This window comes from Eulemur rufifrons, chromosome 18, assembly GCF_041146395.1.
Source record: "Eulemur rufifrons isolate Redbay chromosome 18, OSU_ERuf_1, whole genome shotgun sequence".
Taxonomy (NCBI): domain Eukaryota; kingdom Metazoa; phylum Chordata; class Mammalia; order Primates; family Lemuridae; genus Eulemur; species Eulemur rufifrons.
Genome location: NC_091000.1, coordinates 52,491,237 through 52,512,144, shown reverse-complemented (window position 1 = coordinate 52,512,144; position 20,908 = coordinate 52,491,237). Strand labels below are relative to the sequence as shown.

The following is a 20,908-nucleotide window of genomic DNA, read 5'->3' as shown; positions in this document are numbered from 1 at the left end:
ATTTGGGTCTCAGAAGCCTTTAAGAATCAGAAGAAAACTGTCATCACTAACTTCAGAAAAATACACATTCAGTTTTGTGTACAATTTTAGAGTTCCCATAGACACCAAGTAAATAACCTTAGAGTAACCTTAAAAAAGGGGGGGGGGGGGCAGCGTTAGCAAGGCACTTCATTTACTTTGCATTCCTTTAATCTTTATTCACTATAAGCATGCCTACCTGAAATGCTGTACTGCACACTTATACCACCCTCTCAAGAATTTACAATAGCAAAAGTGATTCTTAAGCAATGAATATCTCAGATAGAGAGGAGGATGAATGGATGAATGGACAGACGGATAGATGAATGAATGGACAGATGTTTATTCATTTGAACAAACGTTACCCAAAAGAAAATTGTGATGGAATTGCTATTTTAGCCAGTTATGTTCTGAATAAAAACCTGTCTGAGCTAAGATTATTTTTAGCTTTTATCTTGTATTGACCGGCATTTAACTGTGCAATCACTTTTAACATAATAAACTTCCCAAAACAAACTAAATGCCAGTATGACTCCTTCATTCGATATTTTAGGACTTTTTGTCCATTTGCACCACAGCCAGAATATTATTCAGAGCTAGAGCATTTTAGAATTTCTTACACTTTATACATAAACCACCTCACCAAATGTCACTGTCTTCCAATTTCGATTAATATTGTTTGTGATAAAGAAAATCAAGCTAGTCATGTTATAAAAACTCTCTTTAAGTGTCTTTTGTATTCTGATTATATACTCCTTCCATAATGTTCTGCTGTTTACCTGCCATACCAGATAACAGAAGAAATGAGAGCAGAAATATGAGCCATGGTGTGGTAAAAGTGAAAGAGTCCAGGTTCAGGGTAGTTGGTGCAACTTTGATCCTCACTTCTGTTAGTCTCTTAAGAGGAGTGCAAAAGCAAATTGACATCTGTTGAGCACCTACTGAGTGCCAGCTGCTATTTTTTTTTTCCTTTTCATTAGTTTATTCCATCATAGTGCAGTCAACATTTAATGATTTATAAGATCTGAGAGAACAGATTCTTCCAGTTAAAGACATTGATATTTCAATGATTCTGGTCAGTAATAAGTGTAATTTGGAAGATGAAAGAATTGTGGGAAAGGAAAAAGATCCAAATCTAGCAAAACAGTGGACAACTTTGCATTCTTAGAATCTTCTGGAAATCAAAAATAAATGTTAATGAGAATTTTTATGACCTAGTGCAGCAAGTTATTTTTTTTATTTTGGCATATTATGGGGGTACAAATGTTTAGATTACATATATTGCCTTTGCCCCGCCCAAGGCAGAGCTTCAAGCATGTCCATCCCCCAGATGGTGCGCACCACACCCATTAGGTGTGAATATACCCACCCTCTCCTCCCCCTCCCACCTGACACCTGATGAATGTTACTACTATATGTGCACATAAGTGTTGATCAATTAATACCAATATGATGGTAAGTACATATGGTGCTTGTTTTTCCATTCTTGTGGTACTTCACTTAGTAGAATGGGCTCTAGCTTTATCCAGGGTAATATAAGAGGTGCTATATCATCATTGTTTTTTGTGGCTGAGTAGAAGTCCATGGTATACATATACCACATTTTATTAATCCACTCATGTATTGATGGGCACTTGGGTTGTTTCCACATCTTTGCAATTGTGAATTGTGCTGCTCTAAACATTCTAGTGCAGATGTCTTTTTTATAGAATGTCTTTTTTTCCTTTGGGTAGATGCCCAGTAATGGGATTGCTGAATCAAATGGTAGTTCTACTTTTAGCTCTTTAAGGTATCTCCATATTACTTTCCACAGAGGTTGTACTAGTTTGCAGTCCCACCAGCAGTGTATGAGTGTTCCTGTCTCTCTGCATCCATGCCAACATTTATTGTTTCGGACTTTTTGATAAAAGCTGTTCTCACTGGAGTTAAGTGATATTTTATTGTGGTTTTGATTTGCATTTCCCTGATGATTAGAGATGTTGAGCATTTTTTCATAAGTTTCTTGGGCATTAGTCTGTCTTCTTTTGAAAAGTTTCTGTTCATGTCCTTTGCCCACTTCTTAATGGAGTTGTTTGATTTTTTTCTTGCTGATTTCCCTGAGTTCTTTATAAATTCTAGTTATTGGCCCTTTATCAGATGTGTAGCATGCGAATATTTTTCCCCCTGCTGTAGGTTGTTGTTTGCTCTCGTGATAGTTTTCTTGGCTGTGCAGAAGCTTTTTAATTTGATCAGGTTCCATTTATTTATTTTTGTTGTTACTTTGATTGCCTTTGGGATCTTCTTCATAAATTCTTTCCCTAGGCCTATGTCTGTTTTTCCAACATTTTATTGTAGAATTGTGATGGTTCGGGTGGGTAACCTCACAACTAATGGACGCAGTGAACCTTGTAGAGGGGAAGGGCATGCCTCTAAGCCTCGCTTGGGTGAGGCAAAGTCATAAAATGTAACCAAAATGTTTGTACCCTCATAATATCCTGAAATAAAGATAAATTTTAAAAAATGGAATTCTGATAGTTTCATGCTTTGGGTTTAAGTCTGTTATCCACCGTGAGTTGATTTTTGTGAGAGGTGAGAGGTGCGGATCTTGTTTCAGTTTTCTATTCTAAATGCTTTACATTCATTACTTAATTTTCACAATGATCTCAGAAGGGATGTGTTGTTACCCCCATTCTGTAGAAGAGGGTCCTCAGATCAGTAAGACAACATGGCTGGTAACTGTGGGCCCAAATCTGTCTGGGTCTAAATCCTGATTTCTTTTCACTGACACTATTGCTTTCTTCCTCTGAGCCATCTGTAAATAGGAAGAATTGTATCTTTCATGAGTGAGATGATAATGATAAAAACAAGAATAAGAATAAATTTAGTTGGGTTATAACCATTTCGGTTTTAAATTGCCTTTACATTCACAGGGTGAGTAGTGGAAAGAACACAGATTGAAGGAAGAAGGTTTGGGGTTGAATTCTGATTCCACCAGCAGTAGCTTGGTGACCTTTTATAAATCACTTGACCTCTACAGACCATAGTTACCTTCTCTTTAATGCAGGCAAGTTTTACTATATTGTAGTAAATTGCTTTACAAATATTTTATTAACAGTAAGTTTTGTTTTCTGTTAACTTATGATCAGCCAACGCTTATAGTTCATCAATTCAGTGAGCACATTGGTGACACCAGTAAGAGATAAGGCTGCCTTGGGTAGTGATTAAAAGCTTCAGATCACATCCCTCCTTTACTGTTTACTGATTCTGTGACTGTGGGCAATTTACTCCACCTCTCTGAATCTTATTTCTCTAATAGTATTTTCCCTATTTCTCATGGAGACTGAAATAGGATCTATCTTCTAGGAAAGTTGTATTAAACAAGATGTAAGTTGTTAACATTTTGTTTGGCACTTAGTATTATATAATAAATGAGAGTTGTTATCATCTCTCTGACAAGGTTATGATAACAGCTAATACATATTAAGCACTATGTGACAGGCACCATCCTGAGCAATTAGTACATGTATTAACTCATTAATCTTATCTATGAACACTTTCACTGTATCCATGTTATAGAAGAGGAAATTGAAGCATACTAAGGCTAAAGTAGTTTGCCCAAGACCATGCAGCTAGTTAATAGTGAAACATCTTAGTAATGCAAAGGAGGATTTTTCTCCTCAGTATTCATGTTAAAAGATTAAGAATAAACTCCCAAGCTATACCTGTCTGTCTTTGTCTTCATGACTCATGGCTTTTTAACCTTCATCTAAATGTGTCAGTGCTTTTCCTGTTTTTAGCCCAGGTCATTTAATAATTTTTTTTCACAAAATTATGAGAATAAATTCAGAGCTGCTGAAAATATTCTTAAATTTATTTGAAAATGTTGAATTGTTTCTTTTTAAATTTCCTCCTTCAGTATAAGTAGAATGATTCCCTGTTATGATGATACTTGGGAAATAGGTCCAAGTTTTCCATCTTCGAGTCCTACATGATTTTATTCTCTGCACATAATTCCTTTATGCCTTGTTTTTTTTAATTATCTTTGCCTTTTGCCCCTGTTTGTTTTCATTTCATTCTTGGATTACACCCTGTCAAAAGTTCAGCTATTAAGACTTCTTAAAAGAATAGGTTATGGAGGATTCCTGCTATCTTGCTGTCTTCAGAAAGTTTTTTTTCACCTTTAACTGATTTATTGTGGATATAATTTAGATAGCATACAATAGTCACCCCATGTAAGTGTATGGTTCGAAGATTTTTAGTAAACTTATACAATTGTGCAATTGTCATCACAATTTAGTTTTAGAATGCTTTCATTTTGTCAAAAAGTTTCTTAATGACTATATGCCGTTAATTCCTGCTCCCACCTCCATCCCAGACAGCCCTGATCTGCTTTCTGTTTCTTCTAAGTCTTACTGCTTTTAGAAATTTCATATAAATGGAATCATACAATAAGTAATCCTTTGTGTCTTCCTTTTACTTAAGGATGTTTTTGAGATTCATCCATGTTGGTGCATACATCAATTGTTGGTTCTCTTCTATTTGGATGTAAATTTCCATTGTTTGGAGGTGCCACACTTGGTTCACTCACATTTGGACTATTTCCAATTTGGGGCTATTATGAAGATTGCTGCTATGAAAATCCACATACCAGTCTTTGTGGGGATGTATGTTTTCATTTCTCTTAGATAGAAAGCTAGGAATAGAATTGCTGGGTCTCAGTAAGTGTATGTTTAACTATTTAAGAAACTGCCAGATTGTTTTCAAAGTGACTGCACCATTTTAAATTCCTACCTATAGTGGATAAGGATTTCAGTTTCTCCGCATGCATACCAACATCTGTTATTTTTCAGTCTTTTTTCAGTACAGCCATTCTTCTGGACATGTGGCATCTTACATGGTTGAACTTGCATTTGTCTGACGACTAATATTGAGCAACTTTTTATGTACTTATTAGCGAGTCACGTATCTTCTGTAGAGAAGTGTTGGTTAAAATCCTTTGCCCATTGTATGATCATGTTGTCTTCTTATTAGTGAGCCATAAGAGTTCTTAACATAGTTTGAGTACAAATCTTTTTATCAGATATGTAATTTGCAAATATTTTCTCCCAATCTATGGCTTGTCTTTTCATTTTCTTAATAATGTCTTTTAAATAAGTTTATCAGTTTATGCAATTTTTTTTTGGATTGTGCTTTTGGTGTTGGTATTATAGCTAAGAAATATTTGCCTAACCCAAGTCCACAAAGACTTCCTTCCATATTTTCTTCTAAATGTTTAGTAATTCTTACTCTTACATTTGGGTCTATGATATATATTGAAATATTTTTGTGTATAATATAAGGTTCCAATAATTTGTTGGTGGTTTTTTGCATATGGTATAGTTGTCCCAGCACCTTTGTTGAAAACAGTTTGTTTCCTGCCTTCACTAAATTGCATTGGCAATTTTGTTGAAAACTATTTAGCCATGTATGACACATAGGTATATTTTTGGAGTCTCTGTGTTGTCTTATTACTCTATCCTTATACTGATACCACCCTGTGTAGATTGCTGTAGCTTTATAGTAAGTCTTTAAAACTGGTTCATTCATTCCACCAACTTTTTTATTTTGCAAAATTGTTCTGGCTATTCTAAGTCCTTTGCATTTCTGTATAAATTTTAGGATCAGCTTATCAATTTCTGCAGAAAAACATGCTGGTATTTTGATAGCAGTTGCATCGAATTTGGATATCAATATGGAAAGGCTTGTCATGTTAACAATATTGAATCTTCCAATCCATGAAAACGAGATGTTTTCCATGTATTTAGATCTTCTTTAATTTCTCTCAGCAAATTTTTTTCTTTACCGCTAGGTTGCTGACTCCCTTTTGGCTCTAGGTGGCGCCTTAAACTCGGGTTCTCCTCAGCTCCAGTAAACAGGGTGCTGCCCTTCCAGAATGGGATAGTTCCCAAAAGGAATGTCCTGGCACTGGGGGAAGGCTGGCTAGGAGTTTGTACCCAGGGGACCTGTGTGTTGAACCTCCTAAAATATGGTGCTGCTGAACAGCCAGTCCATCTTGGCATCACTTTTGGGCCAGTTACAGAGTTTCCAGGGCTGGGGCTGGTGACCACCTACCCGCTGTCCTCAGGGATATTTTTCCCTTGGAGCACTCCCTGTGCTTCCTGAAAGTTAAGGCGAGGACAGGTCTCCTGCCAGAGAATCCAAGATGGTGGAGAAGCTGGTTGTCCACCTCAATCTTACCCTTTCCAGTGTAGAAACAGTAGGTTGGGGGAAATTTTTCTACATGCCTGGTGTCAGGCAGAAAGTGAGGAGGGTTGTCACAGATGTAGATGTCAGATTCTGTTATCATCTACTTGGAATTTTTTTGACTTCTCTCTGTTCATGGGAACTGTCTCATCTTCACATTTGAGTTCTGGGATATTTCTGGTGATAATCTTGGGGCTGTATATTTGTTTTTGGTTTTTTGTTGCGGGGGTGAGGGGGTGGTGTGAGGGGAATGAACCCAGCTTGCTTCTGTGCCACTATTTTGGAACTGGAAGTTCTTTCAAATTTTTCTTTAAATTTTCTCAGTATTTAGCATAGAGCTTATACTTCTCTTTTCCAAATTTATTCCTAAGTATTTTTTATTCTATTGGGAATGGAATTGTATTCTTGATTTCATTTTCAGATTGTTCAGTTCATTACTAATGTTTAAGAATATGATTTATTTTTGTATATTGATCTTGTACCCTACAGCTTTGCTAACTCACTCATTCTAGTAGGTTCATTAGATTCCTTAGATTTTCTATATGTGAGATCATATAACCTGCAAAAAAGGATATACTTCTTTCTTTTCAACATATATGCCTTTAATTTCTATTTCTTGTTTTTCTGAACTTACTAGAACCTCCAGTAATATGTTGAATTGAAGAAGTGAGAACAGAAATCTTTTCTTTGTTACCAATCTTAGTGGAAAAGTATTTCATCTTTCACCAATAAATATATTAGCTGTAGGTTTTTCATAGCTGCCTTTTATCAGGTTAAGTAGTTTCCTTCTGTTTCTTATTTACGGAAAGTTTTGATTTTTTTAAATTATAAATGGGTGTTTGATTTGTCAACTGACTTTGCTGCATTTATTACGATTACCATGAGGTTTTTGTTTTGTTATTTATTATTTTCATGTGGTGTATTACATTTATTAATACTTGCATGTTAAACCAACCTTGCATTTCTGGGGTTAAAAACATAGTCATGATACCTAATTCTTTTTTATTATCCTGGGTTCAGTTTGCTAATCTTTTGTTAAGATTTTTTTCCTCTGTATTTATGAGGGATATTGGTCTAGAATTTATGTCTAATCTCTTCTTCTGATTTTTATAACAGGGTACTGCTGGACTATTAGATGAGTTCCTTTCTTATGTATCTTTGAAATGATTTCCATAGAATTGATTTTATTCTTTCTTAAATGTTTGATAGAATTCACCATGAAGCTATCTGGGCCTGAGTTGTTTTGTTTTAGTGGCAAGATTTTAAATTAGAAATTTTTGTAATCAATAAAAGAATATTCAGATTTTTTTTGCCTTCTTGAGTTCTTTTTTATAATTTACATCTTTCAAAGAATTTGCCCACTTCATCTATATTGTGAAATTTTCGGCATAAAGTTGTTCATAATATATTCTTAAGTGTCCTTTTAATATTGGTAGCGTCTGTAGTGTTGTCTTCATGCCTAATATAAATGCCTGGTCATTTATATCTTCATTTCTCTACTCAGCCTAGCTAGTACTTTGGTTAATTGTATTAAGTTTTTTTTTTTTTAAGCTACACCTTTTACTTTTATTGATTTTTCTCTATTTTCTATTTCACTGATTTCTTCTCTTTTACTATTTTCTTTCTTTGTCTTATTTTGGATTTGATTTACTCCTCTTTGTTAGCTTGTTGAGATGTAAGCTTAGAGCTTTCAATTTATATCTTTCTGATAGACATTTAAATCTATGTATTTCTCCTTACATACTGCTTTAGCTGCATACCATATATTTAGATATTTTATGATTTCATTTCCATTCAGTTAAAGATATTTTTCTCCCCTCCCTCCAGTTTACATTTCCCAAAAGTATTGAATAATTGTTCTGGAGTACATCTCCATAGAATGAAAAGTGTTTTAATCATGGGTTTTGTTTATCCTAGTAATTTTGATGGGTCCAAGTCTTTGCTGATCATGTTTTTTCTTTTTTCTTTTGAGATAAATAGCATGTGTATTAGTCCTACTTTATTCACATGTGAAATTTGAAGCTCATAATTTACTGATCTAAAGAATGAAGTAGAATCATCATTTTTCAATTTTTGCCACTGAAACACCAAATTGCAAGTGAAAACCTTGAGATGAATTAAAGCACATTTTACATAGTGTTTTAAATATTCAAAGTGTGGATTCTGTGTACTTTTATTCAAGATAAAATAATTAACTTTTATAATATTTAGGGCTTTCTTAAATCCTAGCCTAGAACCAGCAAATAGTGTGTATCGTCGACATGTTCCTGATAGATCTTCATAAATGATCATATCACTGTTTTTGACAAGGTCAGATGTATAATTGGAATCTTTCTTATTCCATTCCCAAGTGAGTTAATAAACCCATTTTCCAATACATATAAAACAGAAAAAATAATGGGTCAAAATTTCCCTGTTATTTAACTGAACATTTTCATTTTCATCTTTCTTTCAGAATTATTTTCTAAAACTAGTATGAAAATGTAAACATAGAAAGTTTTTAAAATTTGAGAACACATATTACTTAGTAATTACATACATTACACTCACAGCTTCAATAAATTTGTGGAAATGATCATTTAAAAATTTACTATTTTGAAAATTCATGGCATCTCAAAAACAGCATTTACCCAGAATTAGCATCTTAAATATTTGCATTAATATTCTATTTTGCACCGTTTATAATTTACTCTTAGCTACTTAAGTCATATGCTATTAATTTAGAATTTGTTCCACTTCAGACTTCTTTGATTTTCTCATATACTGAAGAGAATTATTTGCTAGGCAAATTAACACTGCAAATGAGATTTCAGTTGGTTCACCTAAGGAGCCAAATTATTTTCAAGAATGTAAGTAGCATCATTTGCATATGTAAAATTAATGTATAGATGAGCCTCATCTAACAAAGTGTAGTCTTTAAAAACATAAGCAATCAGTTTATATTATATACTTTGAAACCAATTGAACTGCTTTTACTTTTAAATATTGACTAGTGTAAGTCACTAATTCATAGTGGCCTCCTCCCTCTCCTGTTATTAGTCAACTTTTTATATAGATTATCACATATATCCATGCATTGAACATCCCCTTCCTCAATATTTATTATGAATTTTTTAAAGATTTGTCTTTTCTTTTTCACTGTGGACCTTAAAGCCAAAGTAAGCAGGTGTTACATAACACTGAGCCCAACCATCATGGATCAAGAAGGATGGGGGGAAATCAGTAAGGTACTTTCCTTTGGGAATACCCCTTAATCTAGTGCCAAACTCATTCCAATTTGTAGCTTAGGACAATAACCTTTGTTTTTGCAGTATTTCACAGGCAGTTTAGTTTCTAAGATTTATTTTTTTTAATTTCCTGGGGGAAATAGACTTTTCTTTGTCATTATCTGCTGTGATCCATTACTTTTATTTTTAGCTATAGATTTCTTTTGATCAGGAGTAGTTAAAAGGCAAGTGTAAAACTAGCTAATTGAAAATCATTCACATAATTTTTCTGTTTCACATGCTTTAGGTAGTCTAGAAAAATGGTCTTTTGATCTATAACTTACTGTAAAAGCATGATTTTTATGACTTTACAAATATAATTGTGATAATTACCCTTAAAGAAGAAACAATGTGTTTATAGCACGACAAAAATTTAAAATTCTTTTTCAAATATATTGTTTTATTTTGTCCCTTTTTCTATTTATCATCACAGAGAAAAGTTCCAGTCCTTGGAATTTATCTTACTAATTAAAGTACAGCCAAATTAATAGCTAGGTGAGACCAAGTAGAAATCAGGAACAAAATTTTTTTTTTAAATAAATTTGTCATACTTCTTTCACACAGGCATTAAAGTAGTATGCCTACAAAGTAGGGAAAGCTGTTGTTTTTATGAAGCTGTTTCTACTAGGAATCCAATAATTTGACTATGCTCATTGATACATCTCTTGTTCTGTCTTATGCTCTAAAATATCTCACATAATTAGATAAACTGTTTTATTTGTCCACATAGAACTGCATTTAGGTGATGGGAAAATTGATATAGCTATTTATTCAGTGATTTGAAATGTTTGCAGCTGTTTTCCCTGTTGTTCATGGATTCAGAATAATACTGGATTTTTTTTTTAATACTGTGAATGTCGTTCTGTTGTTATTATACTCTTAAAACACAATAGGATATTGTAGCGTACTTACGGAAAAACTGAATGACCACAGAAAAATGACTTCCAGATTGCTAAATTTGAGCCTATCAAAAACAGGACAGCTTGCTACCTAATCATTCTATGATGAAAAGCATTCAGTGCTTTGCTCTTAAATATGAAAGGACAGCTAGAAATTAGTATTTATTGGTGGAAAGTCTGAACCATGAATGTGAGAGACCAAATTCACAACTGCCGTCACTAGAAGAAAAATTGCAAAAAACTTTGATATCCTCAGATAAATAAGATGTTGCATCTCTAAAACAAAAATAGGATGCTGTAAATAGGAGAATTAGAGAATGAGAAAGTTCTGAGAAATTTAAACTATAATACTGAATTAATTTTTTTTTCAATAGAAGAGATGGTCAATCCAGTAGTTTCAACATTCAAAGTAGAGGAATCCCTGAGAGTGGAAAATTATTAAAGAAATTATATGAGAAAATTTCCTAGACCTAAAGACCATGAGTCTCCAAATTGTACCTTGTATGAAAATTTAAAGAGACAATCCAAGGCAAATTATCATGAAACTTTAAAACATTGAGAATGAAGTTAATATCCTAAAAGCTTTCAAAAAGAGAGTGATGTATGCACATGTAAAGAAATGTGTATCAGAGTGAATCTAAACATCCCATCAGCAATTTTTCCAGCATTAAAAAAAAGAGCAATGCAAAATTCTGATGGATAACACTTTTCAACTTGGAGTGCAATGCACAACCTTACCATCAATCAGTTGTGAGGCCCAAAACATGTTCAGACATGCTAAGACAACAGCAACACCATCCCTGGTTCTCTTTTTGATGAACCTTCTGAAAGCACACTCCACCAAATGAGGGAGTTAATCAAGAATTACGAAAACATGGATCCAGGAAAAAAGGAAGTTGAAAAAGGGACACCAAGGAGCCACATTCAAGGATGGCAGCCAGTTCATTGTAAAAGCAACAGACACTTGAAGAAAGGAGTGGCATTTCTAGGGGAAAAAACAGGACTGGTGAATTGTATAATACATTGAATATTTAGAAAATAGTATTGGTTTTTGATAGGTCTGATGCAGCTTCTAGAAAACATTAGCATAGGTACCTAGAATATTAAGCATTTTTTAAAAAGAGATAATTCTTAACTCTAGGACAAAGTAAACATTGTAGAAAAACAAAACTTGATGGTATACCAGTTGGCTCTACACATTATCTTTGCAATCATACCAATGGAAGTACTGTATTATTAATTTAACTGGAAGTTGTTCAGTGATTACTTGGGGGGGAGGGTAAAGATAGAGTAGTTTAAGAGCTAAAACCTCACTTCCCATAATAGAGAAGTCAGTAACTATTGCCTAGAAATCAATAAACCTGGAAATAGCAGAATAAGCATCTATTTTTAAATATAGAGGAAAGAACAAAGAAACATTTAAAAGAATTAATAATGGATGTGTCTGGGAATGGCAAGGGGCCACTATTTCTCATTTTAATCTTTTAGTATTTAGAGTTCTTTAAAACTATTTGTTAGTGTCCCTTTCCTAAAAATAAATTTTAATTACCAAAATAAGGGTATTTAAAATGTCAGGGAAATAGAATAATTATGGCTTGTAGTCAACTTTTATCCATTTTTGTCTTGTTATTTTCTAGAGTTCCTGGAATAACTATTGCTACAGATATTATCTGTGGTTTTCCTGGAGAAACAGATCAGGATTTTCAAGAAACAGTGAAACTTGTTGAAGAGTACAAATTTCCAAGCCTCTTTATTAACCAATTTTACCCAAGGCCAGGAACTCCTGCTGCAAAAATGGAACAAGTTCCAGCGCAAGTGGTAAGATATTTTTCTTGTAAGATATTTTTTTTTTTTTTTTTTTGCCAATAGCTGTAAGAATGCAACTGTGTTGTCTGCCTTCACACAACTTGCTCATGGTATAACCCTTACAAAATACAGGGAGATTTCCAAGTTGGGGTCAGGGGGACCTTGGATGAGTTAAATAGCCTTAGGCAACTAAAATATAATCACCTTTTTCTTCTTTTGAGGAGTAAGATTCAGATGACTTTGAACAAGAATTTTTTTTCTTTTTTTTTTTTTTTTTTTTGGCAGACACAAGGTCTCACTGTATTGCCCAGGCTGATCTTGAACTCCTGGCCTCAAGCCATCCTCCTGTCTCGGCCTCCCAAAGTGCTGAGATTACTGGCATGAGTCACCACACCTGGCCAAAAAAATTTTTTTTTTTTATTTTTTGTGGTAGAGTCTTGCTCTTTTGCCCAGGCTAGAGTGCTGTGGCATCAGCCTAGCTCACAGCAACCTCAAACTCCTGGGCTTAAGCAATCCTTCTGCCTCAGACTCCCGTGTAGCTGGGACTACAGGCATGTGCCACCATGTCCGGCTGATTTTTTATATATATTTTTAGTTGTCCAGATAATTTCTTTCTATTTTTTGGTAGAGATGGGGTCTGACTCTTGCTCAGGCTGGTCTCGAACTCCTGACCTCGAGCCATCCTCCCGCCTCGGCCTCCCAGAGTGCTAGGATTACAGGCGTGAGCCACCGTGCCCAGCCACCTGGCCAAAATTTTTAACTGATGTCCAGTATTTACCTGTGTTTGTAAGTTAAACTTTTAGATGTTTCAAAATAAGGCAACATTTAGATATTTGTGAGTAAATGAAGCTTTATATTTACCCTACTTTTTAAATAATGTGTTACTTATTGAGGGTCCCATGGTTTTCCTAGTTCTCCCTAGGATAGATTTGATGCTCTCTCTCTTTCTAGCTATCTAATTTTTTTTTCAGGTGCATGTTGCTTTCACAGTGAGCCGCCATTTAATTTCATCCTTTCATACTTACAGATGTATTAGAATAAGATGTCTCAAAATAAATGTGAATAAGTTTGAGATCCAGTAAAGGCCAACTATTTTCCCATAATATCTCAGAAATTAATGGTCTCAAAACCAGTATTTTATAGATTCATTGGCTGAATATGGGAAAATGTAAAATAAACCTTAAGAGGACATAGAATTTTTTGTAACTGAAAATTTTCTACTCTGTTTCTAATAAGTAAAAAAAAAAAAAATTATACCCTATCATTAACTTTCCTCAAATTTTTTATGAGTAAATATGAAAAGGAATAACTCAGAGCTTACTATTATTTTTCTTATGCCATATCTGAATATTAAACATAACATTTATATGTATATTTCTCATGTCTGTTTTTCCCAAAACCAAAAATGAATGTCATAAATCCAAAGTGAATAGCATTCTTTGTTTTTCCTGATTTTTTTGTTTGTTTTAATTTTACAAGTTTCTGTCAGTACGAGGGTAAGAAGATATTTTGGAGATAGACCATTTAATTTTCTTTCTAATTTAATGAGAAAAGTAGATTATAACACCACAGATAATTAAGTTTCCACAAACATAAAAAGAAGCCAAATTCATTCATTCTCTTTTATATCCAAAGTATTTATTGTTTTTTTTTGTTTTTGTTTTTTTTTTTTTTTTTTTTTTTTTTGAGACAGAGTCTCACTCTGTTGCCCAGGCTAGAGTGAGTGCCGTGGCGTCAGCCTAGCTCACAGCAACCTCAGACTCCTGAGCTCAAGCGATCCTCCTGTCTCAGCCTCCCGAGTAGCTGGGACTACAGGCATGCGCCACCATGCCCGGCTAATTTTTTCTATATATATTTTTAGCTGTCCATATAATTCTTTCTATTTTTAGTAGAGGTGGGGTCTCGCTCTTGCTCAGGCTGGTCTCGAACTCCTGAGCTCAAACGATCCGCCCACCTCGGCCTCCCAAAAAGTATTTATTGTTGAGGTATAGCTTTCCTACAGCAAAACTCACTCTTTTTGGTATGCAGTTCTATGAATGTGGCAAATACCTACAGTAGTGTAACTCTATCACAATCCAGGTATAGAAAGGTTCCATCAGCCTCCAAAATTCCTTCTTACCCTTTTGTAATCATCTGCTCCCTGCATCTCCAGCTCCTGCCAACTACTGACGTGTTTACTGTTTTCATAGCTGGAGTCATTCTTTTTTTAATTCTACTTCTTTAACCAAAAAGTTTTTTGTACTATAGCATCGTTACAAAAAAGTATATGGCTGAGCATTTTCATAAAGTGAATACTTCTGTGTAAACACCAGTCAGATGAAGAAATAAAACATCGCCAGTACCGCAGAAGTCCCTGTCACACCCTCCATTTACTGTCCTCTGCCATTCCCCAGAGGAAACCACTGTCCCTCATTCTAACCCTATACATTAGTTTCACCTGTTTTTAAACTTGATATAAATGAAAGGGTTTATCTATGTTTGAATGTTTGAGTTTGAAGGTTTGTTTGGTTTGGCTTGGTTTTGCTTAACATTATGTTGGTAAAACTCTATGTTTTTAAAAGTAGCCATACTTTCATTCATATTCATTGTTATATAGTGTTCCATAGCATGCATATATCACAGTTTCTCTCTCCTACTGTTAAAGGGGAATTGGGTATTTTCAACATCCTGATATTAATATTGCAACTAATATAGCTGTCAACATTCTTGTTTTTATCTTTTGTTTCAATCGTGTGGAAACCTTTCCACTGGGTGGTTAGCTAGGAGTGTATTTGCTGTGTCGTGCAGAATGAAATTGATCTGCTTTACTGGATACTGCCAAATAGTCTTCGAAAGTAATTGAATACATTTACAGTCCCAACAGCAATGTATAAAAATGCCAGAAGCTTCATATCCTTGCCAGCACTTGGCATTGTTTTGTCTTTAGTGTTAGCCATTCTGATGGGAATATAATGTAATTCTAATTGTGGTTTTATATTACCCTGTTAACTAATGATATTGAGTATCTTTTATATGTTTATTGGCTATTTGGATATCCTTTCTCGTGAAGTACCTGTTCAAGTCTTTTGCCCATTTGTCTGTTGGCCTACGAGCTTAATTTTTTCCCACCCCCCTGATTTACAGAAGTTATTTAGGTATTCTAGATACAAATCCTTGGTAGGTCATGGTAATTTAAATATCTTCCATTCAGTCACCTGACTTTTCATTCTTTTCTTGGTACCTTTTGAAGAACAGACATGCTTAATTTTAATATAGTAGAAATTACCAATATTTTCCTTTTTGTGTTAGTCCTTTTTATGTCCTGTTTAAGAAATGTTTACCTTTTCCACACCAGTATGAAGAAACCCATCAATGTACTATTGTAGAAATTTTACCATTTTGTCTTTTACCTTTAGATCTAAAATCAACTACAACTTATTTTTAAGTATGAGGTATGTTTGGGTTGGGGGGGGAAGTTCAAGGTTGTTTGCTTCTTTTTCCATTCATGAAAATATCTATTTCAGTCAATGCCGTTTATTGAAAATCTCATTCTTTACAGGTCACCTTAATCATAAATGAGGTGTCTGTACATGTGTGGGTCTGTCCTCTAACTTTATTCTCTTCCTTGGTCTGCTGCTCAATCTGTCCACCAACACTCAGGGTCAAGTACCATAGTTTTATAATAAGTCTTGACATTGGTAATATAAGTATTTCAACTCTGTTGTTTTTTCTTGAAAATTGTCCTAACTATTCTTGCTCCTTTGCTTTTCTTAATTTGTCAAGTTTCGCCAAAAATTATGCTGGAATTTTGATTAAGGTCATTTGATTCTGTAGATCATTGGGGGAAAATTGACATTGTAATAATATCAAGTTTTCTATCCGTTTTGATCTTCTCTAACTTCTATCAATAATATTTTATAGTTTTCTGTATATAAGTCTTGCATATCATTTATTAAATTTATTCCTACACGTATGTTCCCTTTGATACTATTTAAATGGTTAATTTTCATATTGTTATTGCTGCTACTTGGAAATATGATTGTATTAAATATATTTATCTTTATCTAAGTAACTTATTAATTCTAATAGTTTTTCTGTAGTGTTTTCTTTTCCAGATTTTCTATGTATACAATTAGACATCTAATAGTTACATTTTGTTTTTTCCTTGCCAATCCCCATAACTTTTATTTCCTTGTCATGTGTTACAGCACTGGTCAGAACTTCTAGTACACTGTTAAATAGAATTAAACATCTTTGTCTTTTTCCAAACTCAAGAGAAGGGTTTTCAGAAGTTTACCATTAAGTGTAAAAGTTAGCTGTAGTTTTGTAATTAGGAAAGTTACTTTCTGTTCCTAATTTTCACAGAGTTTGTGTGTGAGTGTGTATTAATCATGAATAGGGAATGGAATGGAATTTTATCGCATGCTTTCTCATCTGTTGAAATAATGGTATGATTTGAGGTTTTTTCCTAATCTGTTAATATTATGAATTACAATGAATGATTTTCAAATGTTAAATCAACCTTGCATTCATGGAATAAACTTTACTTATGTATTACTGTTGATACAGTGTATCTGTTGATCTGGTAATATTTTGTGAAGATTTTTGGCATTTTTGCTCATGGAAGATACTGATCTGTAGTTTTCTTATAATGTCATTTTAATTTTGGTAGCAGAGTAACATTGGTCTCATAGAATGAATTGGGAAGTCTTCCTTCCTCAACATTTTTCTGGGAGACTTTGTATAGAATTAGTATTATTTCTTTCTTAAATATCTGATGGAATTGCCCAATGTGGTAAGCAGAATTCTAAGTTGGTCCCCAAAATTCCTTCATCCCCTTCTTGCCCCCAGGGTACCTACCCTGCGTAATCCCTGGGACTGTGAATTTGATATTTGCTCTACCTTTGGTTGCTTGGTTCCACTCTGTTGAGTCATCTTCCCTTTTTCATGAAAGGTGCACATGTTTTTACAGCTGTGTAATTTTCTCAGCCTGATCCTACCACTAGAATGTTAAGAGTCCGACAGCCTCTTTTTATTTAGTACTGTCTGTTTCTTTTAGTCTACACTGGCAGTGGCCTTTTTTAGATTTGGGTTTGGGGCTTTTTTTGTTTTGTTTTTGTTTGTTTTTTGAAACAATTTTCTCAATAATTTCATGGGTCTTCCCTGGATTTCACTGGAATTTACTCCATTAGACAAAAGCAAGTCTGTAGGAGATAATCCCTGCTCTGCCTGAGCCTCCTGCTGGCAGTACCTTTCTTTATATTCATCCTGCTTGGGATTCTTGGTGCTTTTTTACTCTGTGCCCTCTTCTCTTTCCTAAAGTTTGATAACCTCAGGTGTTCATTCTTCAGATATTTCTTCTACTCTATTTCACCTCATCTCTTCTGTGATTTCAGTTATACATGTTAGATATTCTATGTTCGCCATTATCTGATATATTCTTTTCTATACTTTGCGTTCTTTGTTCTCCATGTTTCTATCTGGATATTTTCTCTTCACCTGTTTTCTGGATTCCTGGTATTCATAATTATCCCTGGGCCAACAGCAGCAGCGCCCGGTGTGGTTCCTGAGCAGCTGCGCTAGCATCACCTGTGAGGCTGCCAGGAATGCAGATTCTCGGGCCCCACCCAAGGCCTGTTCGGTCACAGTCTGCATCTCCGGGGGATTGTGTATACATTCAAGGTTGTGGGGTGCTGTTCTAGTTCACTAATCCTTTCTGCCTCTGTTTTTCAATCTGCTGTCAAACCATCTGTGGAATTTCTAATTTTAGTTGATTTATTTTTTACCTCTAGAATTTCAGTTTAATTTTTTCATAGATATCAATGTTCTAGTTAAATTCTTCATATTTTTCTTTGTGTTTTTTGAACATATTACTCAATTATCCCAAAGTCCATTTCAATTCTCTAATATCTGGATCTCAGATTGGTTTGTCTCTGCTGTCTTTTTTGTTTTTGTTTTTTCTTGATCCTCGTTATTTGTCTTCTCTCTGTGTGTACCCAGTAATTTTTTTTTATTGAATGGTAATCATTGTTTATTAAAAAAACAAAACAAAACCCTATACATTTCTAGACTATCATGTGTCTTCCTCCAGGGAAGATTTAATTTTGCTTCTGTGAGGTGCTAAGGAAAGGACTGATTATTACAATCTATCTGAGATTGATTTTTGAGATCGTTTTGCACTCTTTCTGAGGATTGGTTTATTTCTGGCTTGCCCTTACTTGTTGAATGCAGCCAGTGATGTGCTGGTAAATGTTTAGCAATTGACTCTCAGGAGGAGGGATTCTGATTAGTAGTGTCTGGCAATTCCCATTGTGTAAATACTTCCACTGTTGCCAATTTCAAACTACCAGTGTGACATCACTGAACAGGGAATTGGGAAGAGATGCACACAGCTAGCTTTTGTGAGCTGCCACAAGCTGAATCTAACATACCACCAAGAGTTTCTCTTCCAGATCCCAACTGAAATTCTGTGGTGCCTTTTCTTCATGGTAGATCTTCATCTCTAGTTTTCACCTCCCTGGGCTCATGAGAATGCATCCGGCATAGTGTCTCAGCCTCTTAGCTTTTGCTTGCCTGCTCATCGCTCAGCCACTACTTACAAATTTTTAAATGCCTAGCCAGAAAAAGTCACTCAATATTGAGCTCTTTCTGTGGGCTCTCCTTTTCTCTAGGATCTTGATCTCTCAGGTCCTCACCACCGTGGTATCTTTTTGATGTTATTCACCTTTTCTAATTGTTCTTGGCAAGAACATTGGTCAGATATAAGCTAGTTTGCCTTAGCCAGAAGCAGAACTCATTGCATAAGATCAGCCTTCAAATGCCTTTTTTGTCTTGTCTTTTATCTTCTAAACATAGCCCCTTAGCATCTTGCTCACATTTTTAGACTTCAGTCACCCAGTCCTGGCATAGCAGTAATACTTTTTTTTTTAGAGTTTATTTTTTAAAGCAGTTGTAGGTTCACAGCAACTCTGAGCAGAAAGTACATAGAGTTCCCATGTGTTCCCTGCCCCCACATGTGCACAGCCTCCCCCACTATCAGCATCCCTCACCAAAGTGGTGCATTTGTTACAATCAGTAAACCTACATTGACATATTATTTTCATCCAAAATCCATAGTTTACCTTAGGATTCACTGTTGGCGATATACATTCTATGGGTTTTAACAAATGTGTAGTGAATGTATATTCCATTATAGTATCATCAGAATAGTTTCTCTGCCCCCAAAATCCTCTGTGCTCCACCTGTTCATCCCTCTCTTCCCCCGGCCCCTGGAAACCACTGACCTTTTTACCAGCTCTATCGTTTTGCTTTTTCCAGAATGTCATATATTTGGAAACATATAGTATGTAGCTTTTTCAGATTGGCTTTTTTCACTTAGTAATATGCATTTAAGATTCCTTTGGGTCTTTTCATGGCTTGATAGCTCATTTCATTTTAGTGCTGAATAATATTCCACTGTCTGGACATACCACAGTTTATTTATCCTTTCACCTACTGAAGGACATCTTGATTGCTTCCAAGTTTTGTCAGTTGTGAATAAAGCTGCTATAAACATCAATGTACAAGTTTTTGTGTGGACGTTAGTTTTCAGCTCATACCAAGGTACGTGATTGCTGGATTGTATAGTAAGAGTATGTGTAGTTTTGTAAAAAAAACTGCCATACTATCTTCTAAAGGGGCTGTACCATTCTGCACTCTCACCAGCAATGAATGAGAGTTCCTGTTGCTCTGCATCCTCACCAACATTTGGTGATGGTAGTGTTTTGGATTTTGGCCATTATAATAGATCTGTAATGGTATCTCATTATAGTTTTAATTTGTCATTTGTCATTCACTAATGACATACGATGTTGAGTATCTCTTCATGTATTTATTTGTCATCTGTATATTTTGTTGGTGAGCTGTCCTGGTCTGCTGCCCATTTTTTGATGGTGCTGTTCATTTTCTTATTGTTGAGTTTTAAGAGTTCTTTGTATATTTTGGATAACAATCCTTTATTAAATATGTGTTTCGCAAATATTTTCTCCCAGTCTATGGCTTGTTTTCTCATTCTTTTGAAGCAGAGTCATTTTTGTTTATTATTTAGCACTTGTTGGGAAATCATCAGCTTTCCACTGTGCTCCAATCTGAAATAGTAACCTTAGGTTCAGGGTTGTCCTTGGCCAAATGGTGAAGCTGTTTAATTTTATCATTCTCAGTTACACTGTTTTGTTCTCAAGAGCCAATGTTTTAGGATTCTCTATCATTGTTCTCCCCCTCACACAGCTTTCTCTTTATTAAACCTCTTTGTATCAGTTTCCTAGAACTGCCGTAACAAAGTACCACACACTGAGGGGAAGAAAGTTTAAAACAACAGAAACTTACTGTTCTACAGTTCGGAGGGTAAAAACAAGTCCCCCAAAAATGTCCCCGATAAGTGACATGAAATAAATTTTAGTATATTTTCCCTTCATAACTACTTTTATGTAAATACTAGCATTAATATAAATAAATTTCAGTATTTTAATGTATTATAGTAGAGCTTTGATAAATGAACTAAATTACATGTATTTCTTAACCATTTAAATCACCAAATGGATAAAGCACCCTTAAGTTGCGTTTTGCTTTTGCATGAGGGGCAAGGGTGAGTCCTTTGCCAATCCTTTATTTACTTACTGAAAAAAAAAAGTATAACCCTCTTAAGTTTATAATGAATACAAATTAAGTGTTATATTTTCA

The 20,908-nt window shown here is 34.6% G+C and overlaps 1 protein-coding gene across 1 annotated transcript in view; it reads left to right on the top strand.

Annotated features, from left to right (window-relative positions):
- The window catches only part of CDKAL1 (CDK5 regulatory subunit associated protein 1 like 1), a 582,236-nt gene that overhangs the window by 421,669 nt on the left and 139,659 nt on the right, over positions 1-20,908 (top strand). Inside the window, exon 11 of the mRNA XM_069493178.1 lies at positions 12,043-12,223. Coding sequence (XP_069349279.1) covers positions 12,043-12,223 — 181 coding nt within the window. The remainder of the gene's footprint in view (positions 1-12,042; positions 12,224-20,908) is intronic.